General features: G+C 44.7%; 1 protein-coding gene across 2 annotated transcripts; it reads left to right on the top strand.

Moving 5' to 3' along the window:
• The first annotated feature begins 1,038 nt into the window (after nucleotides 1–1,038).
• On the top strand, nucleotides 1,039–17,439 carry ankrd28b (ankyrin repeat domain 28b). Of its 2 annotated transcripts, none has more exons than XM_072394435.1 (28): nucleotides 1,039–1,247; nucleotides 4,725–4,808; nucleotides 5,339–5,417; nucleotides 5,945–6,015; nucleotides 6,113–6,313; nucleotides 7,567–7,654; nucleotides 7,761–7,903; nucleotides 8,049–8,261; nucleotides 10,351–10,429; nucleotides 10,533–10,647; nucleotides 10,928–11,010; nucleotides 11,210–11,273; nucleotides 11,385–11,453; nucleotides 11,542–11,682; nucleotides 11,840–11,951; nucleotides 12,034–12,060; nucleotides 12,188–12,262; nucleotides 12,641–12,842; nucleotides 12,940–13,027; nucleotides 13,114–13,231; nucleotides 13,904–14,123; nucleotides 14,469–14,556; nucleotides 14,648–14,731; nucleotides 14,864–15,009; nucleotides 15,153–15,235; nucleotides 15,356–15,438; nucleotides 15,561–15,652; nucleotides 16,365–17,439. In XM_072394435.1, the coding sequence occupies exons 1-28, from the start codon at nucleotides 1,221–1,223 to the stop codon at nucleotides 16,646–16,648; spliced, it is 3,159 nt and encodes a 1,052-aa protein (XP_072250536.1). In that variant the 5' UTR covers nucleotides 1,039–1,220; the 3' UTR covers nucleotides 16,649–17,439. The 2 variants fall into 2 exon arrangements, with proteins under 2 accessions (XP_072250536.1, XP_072250535.1); XM_072394434.1 differs by lacking the exon at nucleotides 1,039–1,247 and adding an exon at nucleotides 4,439–4,538.
• The last annotated feature ends 117 nt before the right edge of the window (nucleotides 17,440–17,556 follow it).

Here is a 17,556-nt window from a genome sequence, read left to right as displayed (position 1 = left end):
TTGGCTTTTGTCCACGGTGTCATTCCAGCCAATCCTAATTCATTCATTCATTTTCCACACCCGCTTCCTCCTATTCAGGCTTGTGTACCCTGCCAGTGCTGTTTGTGGTATTTTTTTTTACTGTGCAGAGGAAATTACTGTCTCTCATCATCAGCTGTTGTGGCTGTGACAAGAAGGATTCAGATTCATGGACAGATGTCCTTACTTTCAGGATTGTTATGGTATACAACTGTTTTCATGAGATTTTTGTACAAAATTTCTGTGCTCTTCTAAGCTAATCAATTTTATACTATCGTAGGCCACGTGAGGTTGCATTTAGTGAGACATTTAAAAAAAAAAAAACATGGGTCAGGTAGTAATTAAAGTGCACAAGAGCTATTTCCAGTGCCTGCTTGTAATTGAGGGGTATGTCACTAGAGGGCAACATTTCATCATGTTTTGGTGTTACAATATTGGAACTTGATGCACACGCCGTATTTAAAACCCCACAACTTTGGGAGTTGCAAGAATGCTTGAAAGCATTTAATAAATGAATAATGGAGTGTCATTTTAGTGTTTCTTCAAAATGCGGGAGTCTTGTAATCGAAGGTCTGTCTCGAATGACATATTCAAATTTTCTGCATCTTCCCCTGGCCCAGTGATAGCGAGTCCATTACAAGATTGCAATAACGTGATTTTCGTATTTGTGCATGTTCAGGATGAGTCGCAGAGTATAAACTGAAATATAATTCGCTGCTTATAACACTCAACGCAGCTACGTTGTCTCTTGCTTTTCTTTTACAGAGGCGCCTCCTGTATACACTATCATATGTATTTAAAAAATAATAATTTTAAATGACATTTTTCCTAATTAACTATCTACAAATATTACAACATAGATAGAGCTAGACATAAATACAAAATTCAACACAGAGAATATGTTTTAGAGCACTGTTAGCTACAACCAATCACTGACTCTCTTACTTATACGTAGCGGTAATTCAGCCTATTGGATTGCGTGTCTTGGAGAGGTGAAATACGGTGGCGGCAATGTTATGGAGTTTCCGCTACTCCTCTGCTTTCATGCCATCAGCATAGGAAGCTAGCTAAAGAGCTAAGCTAGAGTCACGCTAGGCCTCCAGCAGACCAGCGGGGGAGCTACTAAGATCAAACACTGCTGTTTGGAAAGAGACAAGTATCTCTTTATGAATCTGCATGAGATCAGTTAAAATCTCAGAAATATGGTGGTTCTCAAAATTCGAGACCAGGTAAGTGATCTTGTGTCAAAAGCAGGCGTAAGTTTACGCTAACGTGGGTTTGCTCATGTTAGCCTAGCTTCCCCATTTCTGTCTTCGCCAGCGGAATGTAATTCGAGTCTCTCCAGCTAGTATCTGAAACGGAAGCATTTCTTAAATGCATCTCCTAAAGATAAATCAGATTGGTACCAAGTAGAGGAAAACCAACCGAAGCACAACCAGGCGAATCCCATCTGAAATCTCGTTTTTCAGCATAATATTTAGATTGAAACACTGACGATTTTAAGTTAAAACCAGGTCATGATAGTGTTTATCTCCAGTATTTAGCCACATCCAACGGGAAATGCTATCAGCCACACATTAGGAAAGTAGCTAGTTTGGATATTGGGACAAAACAACACAGACTGGGCTCAAGTGGTCGTGTAAAAGTGAATGTACGGTTTAAGAATAGCCCCCAAATCTCTGTAATGAAGTGTGAGATGATTGCCATAACAGTCTAAGCGATCTGTTGATTGTGACATTACTGTGACAACTGGACATTTGTGACATATTAACATGCTGCCAGCATAAACCGAAGAGGTTTGTGATGGCTTAAACAGCCGATAAAATGTAAACCCCAAGAAAAGGTCGAACTTTTCTGCAGAGAGTTTCTTGACTCAGTTTGAAATCGCTTCTTAACTCCACCAGGATTGGTGATTATAGGATCAGAAGCTTTGTACTAGTTAAGTCATTTACATATTTGTTTAAAGAGACATTTAAGTCTGTGAAGTGGTGTAGATGAGACGTGCCTTTAAGCTTAAACCTGTGGTGTGTCTACATACTAAAAAAAAAATGTTTTGTTTGAGCCATTTAGTAAGTATTTCACTAAAACGCATCTCTGTTAACCAGGTGGTAGCCTTTGCTTTGTATTTGCGGGTTTATCGCTGTGTAATGCTATTAATTTAAACGAGATGACTAGACGTGTGCCCTTTCAGTTATATTTACCACTTGACGCCTACTTCTGGAAACGAGAATAGCTCTCTGTTGCGACTCTTAAGTGCTTGTTTTGCACATGCCTGCTATTCTTGTCACATATGTACGTGCATGTGTCTTTTTGTTGTCTGCCTGCTTGAATGATCGTGTGCCTCTGCTCCTGTGAGCTGGTGGAGTTGCCAGAGAGCTGTCTCCATGGTGATGGTATTAACTTGCCTGGCTCGTGTGTGTGTTTGTGTGGAGAGGAGGTGCACAGGCGAGCAACCAGAGAGGAGCATAGAAAATCTCCTACACGGCTCATGCAGGACTGGAGAACTGAGAGCAACTAAATGCAGCACTGCCTTTCTTTTACATTGTGGAGCAAATACAGTAATCATTAGTGGATGCAGCACAATTGTCCGCTTGTCATCGTGAATTTGTCAGCAGTAACTGGACCCTCCATTGTGCCCGGCAGGCATTCATGAGCATTATAAAAACTAAATAAGAGGATTGTCCTGTGTTTTTTAAAAAAACGGGGACTGTATTTTAAATGCTCCCGAGTCTGCAATGGCGGTCATTGTCTTGCTTGTTCTGTACGCTTAATGATCGGCCCTTTTAAAATGGCTCATATGCGTAGAATTTGTACAAGGCCCATGACTTGTCTTGATGACTTTGGTCTGCTTCAGTGGGAATGTTACCCATGCAGCCATGTAAACCTGTTGTGGCTGATGAGCCGGCAGTATTGGTCTCAACAAAGTCTGTTTGAATGTCTTTTAGAAATGAGCAATAATGCCTACAGTATTTGCCTCTTGGCTTTGTTTCTTCTCAAAGTCTCCTGCAACAAGCTCAGTTTCTTTGGATAAGGACTTACTGTACAACTGCAGCTAAACAGCAAAGCGCTCAAATCCATGTTTATTTCATACAAAAGTTACGATTTGAGATTGAGAGCCACTGATGCATGCTGGGAAGTGGAACAGCAACACATGCAGGGTATTTCTATCAGTATTGGCTAGTTTCTGTTTGACCTTAGTTGTACCGGCTCAGCAGATGCACTTTAGCTAATTGGTTGCCTGGCGAGTTAAACGAGGAAGGAAAGTCTCAGTTAAAGAAGAGGAAGACGTCTTAGTTAATTAATGTAACTCGACTTGTTCCATTGGTTTTACTGTACGAGATGAGAGATACGCCCATGAAACTGGTTGTTTGCGAGAGATGAACTTTATTTGCAAGTTTTTGTGTGTGTGTCCTCTACTAATTAACGACCCTCGTTTAATATTTACTCATCCCCTGCAGGTGAGGTCGTAATTCAGACAGATTAAGGTCTCTACCGGATAATGCAGGTTTTATTCTGCCAACATTGGAGCAGGTGACTCATACAATCTGCTGTCTCTTGGCACCTTATGTGACAGGATCGTCCTGTTTCTTCGAGGGTGTTTGGTTTTGGATGCATTTGGTGTTAGTCTATGAAGATAATAGAAAATGTTGCAATCGGAGCAACTTGCAGGAAGTGTTGGCTGAATTCTTTAAGGGTAACTCTGGTGTGGCCTCAGTTCACACAAGGGAAGAGCGCAGCTACTCTTGGTGGCCATTAATGGGGTTTTTTTGAGGGGGGGGTTTAGTTACTCATAAATATCAATGCTTCTAGAGAAAAAACTCAGATTATATGTTTGTGGTGTATCATGTCTAACAGTGTAAAATACACAGTGATTGTTTTCCTGCATCAGCCCTTAAAGAGGGCGGGGCAATCTTAACTAGTTTTTAAGAAACCAAACCAGATTCGAGACGACATAAGAGTTCGACCTCGCAAAGGACCTCATCCCTTTTCTGACTTTTAACATTTTTTTTTTTATTTAAATCTCTGCCGCTTGGGATAATTTTTTTTGTCCCGTATTTTGGCTTCAGACAGGAGACCTACCATGCTTAAGCTTTTGTGTAGGCAAAGTGAAGATGAGCAGCAACATATGGCTGGACCTGCCTGGTTGAGGAGGGATATTTATTTCCGTACCACGGAATGTATATTGTTTGGCTCGCCAGCAGACACTGAGCAGAGAAGAGTTTCAGAAAAGCGGCTGCACAGTATTTGTCAGTGTCAGATCAGATGTGGGATAACGTCGTACGGTGAAATGTGGAAGTGTGACCGTTTAGCTTGAATGTGAAATCGAACGTCGCCTTACCACCTGCCCCTCGTGCCTCTCTCTTTCTTTCTTTCTTTCTTTTTTTTTGTGCTGAACCATCACAGTCCTGCCTCCGTTCGCCTCAGTTCGAGCTTTTCTAAAATTAGAACTTTTCGTATCTGAGGACCAAATGAGTCGTGTGTGTATTGTGGTGCTTGACGATGAAGATGAAGTCTCAAAGGTCTGAATGGATATTATTTTCTCTAGTTTGACCTGTTGTGTGAACGTGGCACGTCAGACCAAACAAACAAGAGTTTTCGTGTCGTCGATGTTGCATTACATGCAAATTGTACAATGGCCACGTGATTGATTGATTGAAATTGATGTTTTATTTGCTTTCTAACCCAAGTCCCTTTTTCTTTTACAGCCTGCTTTGCTGAAAGCTATTTTTAATGTCGACCCAGATGAAGTACGCTCCCTCATATTCAAAAAAGAGGATGTGAATGCACAGGTAATCCCAGCAGCCATCAATCTCTGCATCTGTTTCCTCATATTGTTGTGTGCTCTCGTTCGATAACGCCAAAGGAAACCCGGATTTAAAATCTCTAATGTAAAATTGTCCTTGAAAGGCCTTATGCAGCACTTTCAGTCAATAGCTGCATACAAATCAGCACGTGGTCTGTTTTTATGGTTCCCACTGCATGATCTGGCTCTGCTTATTTTATTGCATTCCTCACCGTTACTGTTGTGGTGGGGGTGTTTGTTTCAAAATCTGGCTGGTTTGTACTTGTTGGTGTTGTACTGGAATGCTTTTTCCCAATTTGTGTTTAACCCACTTTGTAGCTGTGAGTGGAGACGTATATTTGTCTTTGTTCACTGGTTATTCGTCCCCTCCGACACTGTAACGGTGGGAACGGTAAAGGCGAAGCGCTGCTTTTCTGCCCTGAACAAGTGGGCCCGTATAAGGTGGAGAAAGAGACCAAAGCCAGCCGTTTAATTTCATTTCAGTCACGGCGGTGTCTTTCTGATCTCTTGTGACAGGACAATGAGAAGAGAACCCCACTGCATGCTGCTGCCTACCTTGGAGATGCAGAAATTATAGAGTTGCTGATTCTTTCAGGTACGTTTTCTAACCAACATTAAGCTGTTGCTAAGCTGTTTGCGACACGAGTTGTTCAATGAATGAGCATTGTGGCTTGTTTTAATCTGCAAGGTTCAGAATTCTACAAATATGACCTCATTTATCACCCCTTTCCTGACGAGCAGGGTTGCTCATAAAGTCTGCATCCCCTTAAAGCTTTGAAAATCAGTCCTCCTCACCTTTTCATCTGTAAGCTGTTTATGTCGGCTCTGACATTCTGATTTCTCTTTTCTGGACTGAAGATACTGGTCAGTGACTCGTGCTGACATGTCTGAGAGCTAAATGTCACCTTTAAAAATGTGAAACTAAGTGGGAAACATATTTCCAGATGATGCATCTGCTTTCAATGAGGCTAAACTCATCTTGGCACAAACCTTCGCAGCCTGGCCTTCACTTCCCCTGTTCAAAATACTCGAGTCATTCTGTTTTAAGACATCACACCAGATGTCATCAAACTGTATGGTATTCAATAATCTTTAACAGTCGCATTGTTCTCTGACTTTTAGGTGCGAGAGTAAATGCCAAAGATAACAAGTGGCTGACTCCCCTGCACCGGGCTGTGGCCTCCTGCAGTGAGGTATGTGGATTTTCCTCTGGCTCTCTTTCATGCACGCGTGGCATCTTAAGCGAGCCATGCGGAACGTGGACCTTGATGGTTTTTGTTTTTCTTGCAGGAGGCTGTCCAGGTGTTGCTGAAACACTCGGCGGACGTAAATGCCAGAGACAAGAACTGGCAGACGCCGCTTCACATCGCGGCAGCCAATAAGGCCGTCCGCTGTGCCGAAGCCCTCGTTCCTCTACTTAGCAATGTGAATGTATCGGACAGAGCGGGCCGCACCGCGCTGCACCACGCAGCCTTCAGCGGTCACCTGGAGGTAATGTTAAGCCCGAAGAAGAGTCTGAGGCAGCTGCAGGCTGTACTCTAGGATGTGCTTTAGTATTGATTCAGATGTATCATAATGAATAGACATGGCAGAGCAAGAATCTAATTATTTATTAGAGGGCCGGGGCTTTTTAGTGGCTGGACATTCCGTCGTGTCTTCGTCTGAAGTAAAATCAATCGCTGGGGTACTGCTCAAATTGGTCTCCTCTCTGAGAGAAAACCTGTCTGAGTGGGTGAGTGTAACTTCCTGATATCCTCCTTTAGCTCAGAGGAAGTGTTTCTGCTTGCTTCATGAATGTGTAAACACAATGGCTATTGTACAACGTTCCGCAGCAACATCGAGAAAATCCGCTCCGTTTTTGTCCATTTAAGAAGTCTGAGGTAAAACCTGTCAACATCCTTCGCTCTCCAGCTCCTGGTAGCAGCTGTGCCACAGTGTTTGGCATGAGCTGAGGCCTAATCTTCCACTCTGTCTTTGACAACGTGACAGTTCTGCTAAAGTCGCGCGACACAGTTTTATTGTAGCGTTAATCATTGACTTTTTGCGTGTGGGAGTCGCACAAATCCAGTCATGTCCAATCTAAACATCGGGGACAGTAAGATGGGTCTTGTTTTATAGTCCAATAAAAGAACTCGCCCAGTTTTTAGGTCGTTGTTGCAGACTGACACTGTGGGCTAACAATCACACAGTGTCTCGCACAAAGATGCTGTGTGCACAGACGGCTCTCGCCCTGTCATGTGGAGCCATGCAAATTGCTCATTAGGATCGTGTGCTCGCCCGCAAACCAGTAATCTTACAAGTGGAAGTGTCTTTTCAAATGTTTATGCAAATAAAGTGTGCGACTGTTGTTCCGAGAGCCTTTTCGGCGGAGCTGGATTCCTAGAAAACGACAAATGTAGAGGTAATGAAAGACAGTTGTAGCCTTGGTTACGTAATCTGCCACAGTGTTGCTCCGGCTCAACTCTTTCGTGTTAGCGTGTGGGTCGGAGCTGCAACTTGTCTGTAGAAGTTTTTGCACTTAAACTTTGCTCAGAAACCTTTCAGATAAATTCCAGCCTTCTTTGGGTTCAGTAAGTGATGACGGTATCTGCACGTGGTGTTGGAAGAGTTGTCCATTAGCGCTATTATTAAGACATAGAACGCACTAATTATGCAACGGTTATGCAAGTAATTACTCAGACTGCCAAAGGAAGTCGTGTGCTGGTTTCAGCTTCCCCTGATGGTTATCCTGACCGCTCTTTTAGATGGTGAGGCTGCTGCTCTCTAGAGGCGCCAACATCAATGCTTTTGATAAGAAGGACCGACGTGCAATCCACTGGGCTGCCTACATGGGTAAAAAAAAAAAAGCCTTTTTATGCTCTGAGGTATTTACAAACATCTCTTCTATGTATATTCATGAAATTGAAATGATACCTTGTTTCTTTTTCTTTTTCTGCAGGGCACATAGAAGTGGTGAAGCTGCTGGCATCTCATGGAGCCGAGGTGTCCTGCAAAGATAAGAAGTCTTACACCCCCTTACATGCAGCTGCCTCCAGTGGAATGATAAGCGTTGTCAAATACCTCCTGGACCTGGGGGTGGATGTAAGTTCCACCCACAACACCTGCTTATTATCGTTGGACTTGGTTTTCTTCTGTAACAACTGCATCATGTGAAGTAAGAGCAGCGGTTTACCGATCCCACCTATCCTCTCGGTCGCGATGACCGCTTCCTGTTTGTCTCGCTTAGATCAACGAGCCGAACGCCTACGGCAACACACCCCTCCACGTGGCCTGCTACAACGGGCAGGACGTGGTTGTTAACGAGCTCATAGAGTGCAGAGCGAACGTCAACCAGGTGAACGAGAAGGGCTTTGCGCCTCTCCATTTCACTGCCGCGTCCCGCCACGGGGCGCTCTGTCTGGAGCTCCTGGTGTGCAACGGGGCGGATGTCAACATCAAGGTGAGTGAACCCGCCATGTTTGCCCTTATTACCGGCGAACTGAGAGCGCGTGTTGGGATCTTGGAAGCTGTTGCTCGGTTCAAACTCGCTCATGCGGGAAACTGCGGTAATGGGGAGTCTGTTGGTGGGGGGTTAACCGCAAGGCGTGCACACTTGGTGTTAGAATGCGTCTTGGGTGGCTTCTGAATTAGGCGAGCGGACATAAATGCAGGTGCAGATGCATTCAGGTTTACATCCATTCCCAACAGATCTTCCAAAGTATAAGATTTTTTTCAAATAGAGACCTAAAAAAACAGCACTGTTGCTACCGTCTGTATAGACCAGCAAATGCAAATGGCTAGTAGGTCAAAGCTACCCCCTTTTGATCCCATTTGCAAGTTGTAGGCAGTTAAAATATCGTTTGATTTATATCCCCATTTTCCCCGCTTGTGAATGGAGTTGCAAGCCAAAGCTGACATCACAATAGCTGGCACTTTCAGTTTTTGTAACCTGGAGCGAGTGGCACGGGTTTTAAAACAGGAAGAGCTGCAGGGGAAGAGTGTGCAAACAGGTCCTGTCACGTTGGGCCATACATTTCTCAGTAGCGATCCCTACAGTTGAGGAAGAAAAGTGTCCAGAGTGTTGCTCGCCAAAGCTTCGGTGCAGGTCAGAGACGCACGAGTAGCCACAGCACACTCCATCGTCCTGCATATTTGTGCTACTCCTTTTGAAGTAACACACCATTATTCTCCTGGTTTTTTTTCTAAACACCTGTTTGTGATGGTGCTTTGCGGTTGCATTTTACCCCCTTCAAAGTTAGAGCTGATGTTGAAAAGACAAGTTTCATTAGAAAAGATTAATAAAGTCTTTTGAGAGTCACTGAGTAGCTGGGTTAAAAGCTCATGAACATAATATTGACCAAAATAGTTCTGATATGGATTTTAGCTTTAATTTAGCTGGCAAAATATTGATTGAGATATTAACCAAAGCTTTTAAACAACTAAGCAGAAAATAACTGGTATTTACGGCCCTAGAATGGAACCGGAACGGATGGATGATGTATTGAGATCTGATTGTTCAGATTGCATTTGAGCCAATTACAGCCACATTCTTTTCCTTTGAATGGGAACTGGCTTGCCTGCTTTAAACCAAGTTCACATTACAGGTTTTTAAGCCAGATTCTTCACCTCGCGGAAAAACGTCAGAGGTTTTAGACGAACGGCGCCGATCTGAGGCCGATCGGCAGTCATCAGTCGCCATGTGAGAACGTTTCAAAGACATGATCTGTGAGGTTCATTGAGACGCCTCAGTCTCAGATCAAATGTCTAGCATGTTTGATATGCTCAGGAAATCAGAGGGGGAGGAGTTGTTAAGGGTGCCATCAGCAAGAGGAAGTGGTCAGGGAACACAGCAGGGCAAAAAAATGGGAAATGATAAACAGAGATGACAGAGAGCCGTGATGAAGGAAGGACGGTGTGCTCAGGAAACTGAGACAGACTCCACCAAGACAGGTTCTCCTGAAAGAAGCCCTGGAGGGAAACTGCCTCACCAGGAGCTTCTTGTGTCATCGTGTAATGTTGTGGCAACAGAGCTTCGTCGGCATGACCGCTGGAACTGCTCAAGGGCCGAAAAATCTCGCAGTATTTGTAGACCTAATAGCTCCTCAGAAAAGGAGCCCACGGAAGAGCGGATTTTAGCATTTTAAACAGCGCAACCTCAATATCATAGCCGTCTGAGTGAATGCTGTGTATGTGGCGAGTTGTTGTTTTGTTTTTGTTTTTTTTATCCAATAAAGAACATCCATTTTGCTTGACATCATCACACACACACACACACACACACACACACACACACACACACACACACACACACACACACACACACACAGCAGCTGTACGATCTGCTACCGATGAGCAGTGACTCAAACTGCCCGAGAACTCAAGTGGTGTCTTGCTATGCATCGGAACACTTGATGAAAGGCATTTAGAGTTGTCTACCTCTGGTCAGCTCACCAAATTTACATGCTAATTTCAGGCGCCAACAAGGCTTAAGTCGTACGACAAAGTATAAATCTGCCTCGTGATTCCAATACGTCTTCATTTAATTTCAGAGCAAAGATGGTAAGACTCCCCTCCACATGACGGCGATCCATGGGCGGTTTTCTAGGTCTCAAGCAATCATTGAGAATGGTGAGCTCATTTGAAGAATCAGCGTCCCTTTGACTCATTCTGCAGTGTTAAAAAAAAAAGCTAATTGGATACTTTTTTTGTTTTTTTTTCCCCTCTCCTCAAGGTGCTGAGATCGACTGTGAAGACAAGAATGGAAATACGCCTCTACACATTGCAGCTCGATATGGACACGAGCTCCTCATCAACACCCTCATCACGAACAGAGCTGACACCGCTAAGTAAGCCAGTCCGTCTGCCGTTTTTTTTCCCTTAAGTGTCCTGACTTCCAGTGTCCCCGAAAAGCTGCAGGTCGGCGGATTTCCTCAGCCCAAAACGTAGCGTTACGTAACCGTTACAAATGGGTTACATGTGCATTTCGTGAGAAAAGCCTCCTGCTCTGTAGCGTACGTGCGAGTCTCGGCCTAATTCTCGGGCTCGGGGTGCTCGTGAGGAAAAGAAAGCGCCTCGTGTTACAAGGTTAATCGATGTGACCGTCTTTTTTTTCTTTTTTTTTTTCAGACGAGGAATTCACGGCATGTTTCCACTGCATCTGGCGGCACTCAGCGGCTTCTCAGACTGCTGCCGAAAGCTTCTGTCTTCAGGTGAGCGTCTCTTGATTCGTATCGTGAGCCGGCCCAGCGTACAAAATCACAAAAGCCGTTTTATTTTAGTCACTCTCATCTTACATTTTGAAAAAGGCAAAAAATCTTGACCTTTTCTTAATATTCCACATTTTGTCCTGTGTCATATTAATAGCTTCGAACTCGCAGGATCTCACTCTTAACTCTTTTATCTACGCAGGCTTTGATATCGATACTCCTGATGACTTTGGAAGGACCTGTTTACATGCAGCAGCTGCTGGAGGGTGAGTACAGCACAGCTGAACATTAGGTTTGATATTAACTCTTACGTGTGGCAAATAAAAGTACTGTGTTTGATCTTTTTCTCTTTTTTTTTTACCCCTCTGTCCTCTTAGAAACTTAGAATGTCTCAATCTCCTCCTCAACACCGGGGCAGACTTTAACAGAAAGGACAGCTTTGGCAGGTTTGTCGGATTTGAGAGTAGATTCGGGGTTACGAGTCGCAGTTGAACAGGGAACCGAGCTGTGTTTTTTTTTGTTTTTTTTGCCCAGGACCCCTCTGCACTACGCTGCTGCCAACTGTAACTACCAGTGTCTGTTTGCTCTGGTGGGCTCTGGGGCCAGCGTCAACGATCTCGATGAGCGGGGCTGCACTCCTCTCCACTACGCCGCTGCCGCCGACACAGACGGAACGTCAGTAATGCCTCAGTTCTTTTTGTTTGCGACCGCCGTTTGTGGTTTTGCGCGAATAAAAGATGGCTTGAATTGTGCGTCATTCGGTGTGGTTTCGCAGGGCTTGGAGGCGGGGATGTTGTTCCCTTGACTGCAGCTTGTTTTGTTGTGTCTGCAGGTGCCTGGAATATTTACTGAGAAATGATGCAAATCCAGGGATCCGGGACAATCAGGGCTACAATGCTGTGCATTACGCCTCAGCGTACGGACATCGCCTCTGTCTGGAGCTGGTGAGGACCACAGGCCACTTAACACTTATCCCTATATATTTTTGTTCTTTCTGGTATTTAATTTGTTCTTTTTCTCCTTCAGATTGCAAGTGAAACACCCTTAGATGTGGTGAGTTTCCTTCACTCTGCAAGTTTTCCGGCCGCAGTGCCGTGGATATCTGTTGGGCTGAACTTCAACAATGAGCAGGTGATTGTATCTGAAGTGGGCTCTAAATTGTGTGCCATCTGTGTTTCAGCTAATGGAAACCTCAGGGACAGACATCCTGAATGACTCCGATGTCAGAGCTCCTGTCAGCCCTCTGCACCTTGCTGTGAGTAGTTTGGAACTGTTATCGGGCTCCTGTTTCTGTGCTTCAACCAACAGAGAACCGGTTAAGTTTTATGGGTACAAAAGTTGTGCCGTAGCCAACTGGATGCATCCTTTTCCAGCCTACAGTCTGGTAGGTTGTTTTCAGGGGGTTTAGTAGTACACACCCACTTATGCCAGCTACTGCATCCCCGTCCAAGTTCTGTCTTGGCTCTGGCTCTCATTTGGAACAAACCTTTTTGGCTCCGTTTCAGCCCATTTGTAGCTAAATGCCTGAAACTTTTGACAGCAAAAGACAACCAAATCAGTTCAGATAGTCCAACATCCACTCTGCTTGGGTATATTTACCAATATAATCAGTTTGAATGAATTCATCTTTCAGGCATACCATGGTCACCATCAAGCTATGGAAGTTCTGGTGCAGTCTCTGCTCGATTTGGATGTTAGAAACAGCCAAGGGCGCACACCTTTAGACTTGGCTGCCTTCAAGGGCCACGTCGAGTGTGTGGACGTCCTAATCAACCAGGGAGCCTCCATCTTGGTGAAAGATTTCACCCTGAAGCGGACCCCAATACATGCTGCAGGTACAGACTTGCGGGAAAGCCGTGGACTCGGTTGATTCTGTGATTTCAGACTTAAAATGCGAAATGAGTCATTTGTGTGGCCTTTCCTTCCCTGCAGCTACTAATGGTCATTCAGAATGTTTGCGTTTGCTGATCGGAAATGCTGATCTTCAAAGTGCAGTAGACATTCAGGATGGGAACGGACAGTAAGTATGAAATATCTTCTTTTTTTTCTTCTTCTTCCACACATTATTGATCCAGAGTAATCGTTAATGTCGGTGTCATCTTTCAGAACCCCGCTGATGCTGTCGGTCCTGAGCGGACACACAGATTGTGTGTATTCCCTTCTCAATAAGGGAGCCAACGTAGAAGCCAAAGACAAGTGGGGCAGGACAGCCTTACATAGAGGAGTATGTAACAATTCTCAAGAGTTTTCTGCTGTTACCAAATGTCACACTCAACATTTTTGTTCTCAGTTGTGCTGATTTTTGTTGTTTCGCAGCATCTGTAAGAGACCTTTGCTGTAACGTCTCTTCCCGCCACTAAGAGGCGTTCAGGTTGGAGCCGCATTAAAAATGGCAGTAATAAGAAGTTCTAATCAGTGCAGCGTTTAATGAAAAGAAAAGATTGCCAACTGGCATGTAGATGAAAATATACGGTTTATATAGTGCTAAAAGAATTGGCTCCACAAAATTCAGCAAATTTCAGGTTTAATTGTGATGTGGTAAACCAAAAACCAAGTGTTCAGAGGCGGGCTTCTAGACCGTATATTCAAACTGATCTCACAACCCACCGTGAACTATTTTCAGTCCTGTGTGGACCTCACATCCCTGCAACTGCTTTGAAACTCTGTCAGGAGTCTGTTGTGTTTGCCCGATTCGGCCGCAAGGTGACGAAGAACTTTCACCCACTTTTTATGTAGGTGAAAGTTCTCCGTGTCTCTCCTTATCCAGTCGTTGGCTGCAGAGATGTCTCGTGTGTTGTTTGTTTTGTTTTTTTTCCTCCAAGCTTTTGCTGACACTCGTTTCTCATCTCTCAGAAACGGACATCAGTAAAAACGTTTTCTGTTGTCTTGTCCTCAGGCAGTGACTGGTCACGAGGAATCCGTGGAGGCTTTGCTTCAGCACAGCGCCAACTTCCTGGTGCGAGACTGCAAAGGCCGCACGCCAGTCCACCTGGCAGCAGCATGTGGACACATAGGGGTACTGGGAGGCCTTCTGCATGCTGCCCAATCAGTGGAAACACTCCCTGCCTTAACAGACAACCAAGGCTACACTCCACTGCACTGGGCCTGCTACAATGGTACAAACAAGAGGGCTTAAAGACCTCTTAGCAAAGCAATCAAAGCATTTACAGAAATGTCCATCTGCTGTGTGATAATGTATGCTCTTAAATACAAGCCTGCTGCGAAACAGTAGATAAGTATGCAATGGATGTGAGTTTAAAGTAGGCATGCACATTTTTATTTTCCCTTTCAATGCCTGTTCTTACTGCATTTCAAGTCTCTCTTTTTCTTTCTTTTTTTCTGCTCCTAAATGTTTCATTTGGACACATTTTTTTTTTATTTATTTTTTTTTAAGTAAGCCGTTATTCTGAGCACCTTTTATGATGAAGGCTGATTTTTATTCGATGCGTTCTCTTCTGCAGGTCACGATACGTGCGTGGAGGTTCTGCTGGAGCAAGAGGTTTTTCACAAGGCCGAGGGCAATTCTTTCAGCCCCCTCCACTGTGCTGTGTAAGATCCCTTCTCTCTCCATCGCTGCGTCAGAGAGCCCAACCTCTAACGGATGAAACGATTAAGCCGCCTTTCTCTTTTACCTCTCCAGAATCCATGACAACGAAGGTGCTGCTGAAATGCTGATAGACACTTTGGGCCCCGCCATTGTCAACGCCAAAGACGGCAAAAACAGGTACACGGCCATTTCAGCTTTTAGAGTTTTGCAACGACGTCATTCAGCAAACTTTAAAGTGGCACAAAGGTTGAGATCTGGATTAGCAGCATTTGACTGAAGGTGTGCCTGGCTTTGATGTTATTTGTGCAGGACCCCCCTGCATGCCGCAGCATTCACCGACCACGTGGAGTGTCTCCAGCTTCTGTTGAGCCACAACGCTCAGGTCAACTGTGTCGATGCTGCAGGGAAGACTCCACTCATGATGGCTGCAGAGAACGGTCAGACCAACGCTGTCGGTACGAATGCCTTCGTTACTTTAACCACCAGCTGGCAGCTGTCACTGTGGAGCATGCTAACCGGGGCAATATTGAATTGCACAGTATTGCTTTATCTTCAGCTCGTTTTACCCTACATTTGATCATCTCCCTGTCGCACTTAGAGCTGCTGGTGAGCAGTGCAAAAGCAGATCTCACTCTGCAGGATGCTGTGAAGAACACTGCCCTCCATCTGGCCTGCAGTAAGGTATGTTTGACCACGTGGTGGCACTGTTCTGTCGCTTTTCAGCAGCCAATAAGTCGGAATGTGTCGATGCACACCACTGCCTGTGGCTCTTCTCAACTCTCATCCCATTGTTTTCTGCAGGGACACGAAACCAGTGCCTTGTTGATATTGGAGAAGATTGCAGACAGAAACCTCATAAATGCCACGAATGCCGCCTTACAGACGTACGTGTCACATTTGCGCTTTTCTGTTATTTGCGAAACGATGATGTGAGATTGCTGTTGTTAATGTAGAGAAAACGTGACAAAGTAGGCACACTTGAAGGTTGTTTCTTCCTTTTTTTCAGGCCTCTACATGTGGCTGCAAGAAATGGCCTGACTGTGGTGGTGCAAGAGCTGCTTGCAAAGGGAGCCAGTGTCCTTGCAGTTGATGAAAATGGTAAATATGTTGGCTTTTTTTGGGGACAGGGATTGTTTTGAGCTTTTACTGTACATTGAGAAATGAACTCATTCTAAAGTCCTCTTCAGCTGTAATAACTCGCAGTCTGTCCGTGTCGCACACTTTTTGTTTAGAGTCTTTTTGTTTGTGCCTTAGAGCATAACCGCAGTGAAAAGAAACCTTCATGGCTTAACCTATTATTTGCTCTAAATTACATCCTTGTTGTCACAGCCACAGCTGGCAGGGCAGCTTCCTAAGAAGGAAGCCCAAGTATAAGAGTTGCCTCCTGCAGACTATTCAATAGAACTGGGGTTTAAGGTAATTCTGCACAGGCTTCATTTTTCTGACCGGGATGTTTTGTCCGTCCTTTGCAGCACGAGGACTGGAGACGGATCAAACTCATATGAGACACTAAGTTGTAAATGATTCGGTTCAGTTTTGTTTATACAGTGCGTTTCGTACAGCAGACAACAGAGAGAGGCCTGGTGATTCCTTTGGAATAACCATTTGGCAAAAGTTGCCTTTGAGCCCAAAGGAAATCTCCAGCGGGATCGGATGCAGAGTGGTGCTCAGTGCATCCTCCATCAGGTCCCCTAATAGTTTATAGCAGCAATGGCCTTAAACATTTTACCAAGTACCAATCTAAGAACCTTAAATTGTGCATGAATTTTCTGAAATATGTTACAGTGGTGTATTATTTTCTTCTCTTCAGGTTACACACCCGCCTTGGCTTGTGCCCCCAACAAAGATGTGGCAGACTGCCTCGCCCTCATCCTGGCCACCATGATGCCCGTGTCCCCCTGCACCTCGGCACCCACCCTCCCTTTCAGTGCCATTAACCACTACACCACTAGCCCCTCCAAAAGCGTCACCTTCGACAGCCTGCCCGTGCTCGGCGGTGAGCACAGCTCCTACTGCAGCTTCAACAACATCAGCCATCAAGATGGCTTCTATAAAGACGAAGAGCTCAATGACTCTGATTCAGAGACGTACTGAGGGACGGGAAGGAGTGACGCGTGCATAAACACACACACACACACTGTGTCTTAAAAATCACCCGCAGCGAGCTTGGGAGGGCAGGAAAAAATGAAAAAAAAAAAAAAGATGCAAGATCGCACAGGAGCCTTAAGAGTCCCCAACACCACGAGAGCGCAAGCAAGCGGGGGAGGTGCAGCAGGCTGGCCCACACTCATCCCGACCTCATCCAGCTCTAGGTGTCCGTCAGCAGAAACTGGACCTCGATAACCACTGCTTTACCAACACTGACTTCAAGAGAGTGAGAAACAGTTGTTGGGCACGCAGCAACTGTTGTATGGCAATAACAATGCTGAAAAGGTGTGGTTGCACTCCGCAGAGAGTCAAACCAACAGGGACCAAAAGACCTGGATGCATTTTAACCCAGTTTTACCTGCATAAACAAACGATACTGGGAATTTGGGGGGGTTCATCGGTTAGCAATGATCAGGCGTGGGGGGTAAATTTTCATCGATTGATATACGCACACTACATCCGTTAGAATGCACTTGTGCTTCGAGTTTGTAAGTCAATGCAGGTGAGGGGGTGGGGGGGTGGGGTAAATCATTTATTTTTCGAGATCAAAATTTTAATATACCCATTTTAATGTCTTAAACTCCTTATCCTCTAGAAGTCTGATTCAGTGACCCGAGTAACTTCAAAACATTTGATACATTCACCTGGTTATGATTAAGTTGATCAACCCTACCTTTGTACATTGACCTGTTCATCGCGGTTTAGTCTTTAAAGAATAAATTATTTGTGTACTTTTGGTTCCTTTTCATGTGTTCATTTTGTGCCTTCAGTAGTTACTGAGAAAAGATGGGTTTGCAGAGGCAGCTGTGAAAGTGCGCATTAGGTAAGTATTAAAAGCACTGATCCAATACTGA

This window comes from Leuresthes tenuis, unplaced genomic scaffold, assembly GCF_036924035.1.
Source record: "Leuresthes tenuis unplaced genomic scaffold, fLeuTen1.0.hap1 SCAF_10, whole genome shotgun sequence".
NCBI classification, from domain to species: domain Eukaryota; kingdom Metazoa; phylum Chordata; class Actinopteri; order Atheriniformes; family Atherinopsidae; genus Leuresthes; species Leuresthes tenuis.
The sequence above is the reverse complement of the archived record's forward strand: the minus strand, read 5'-3'. Positions and strand labels throughout refer to the sequence as shown.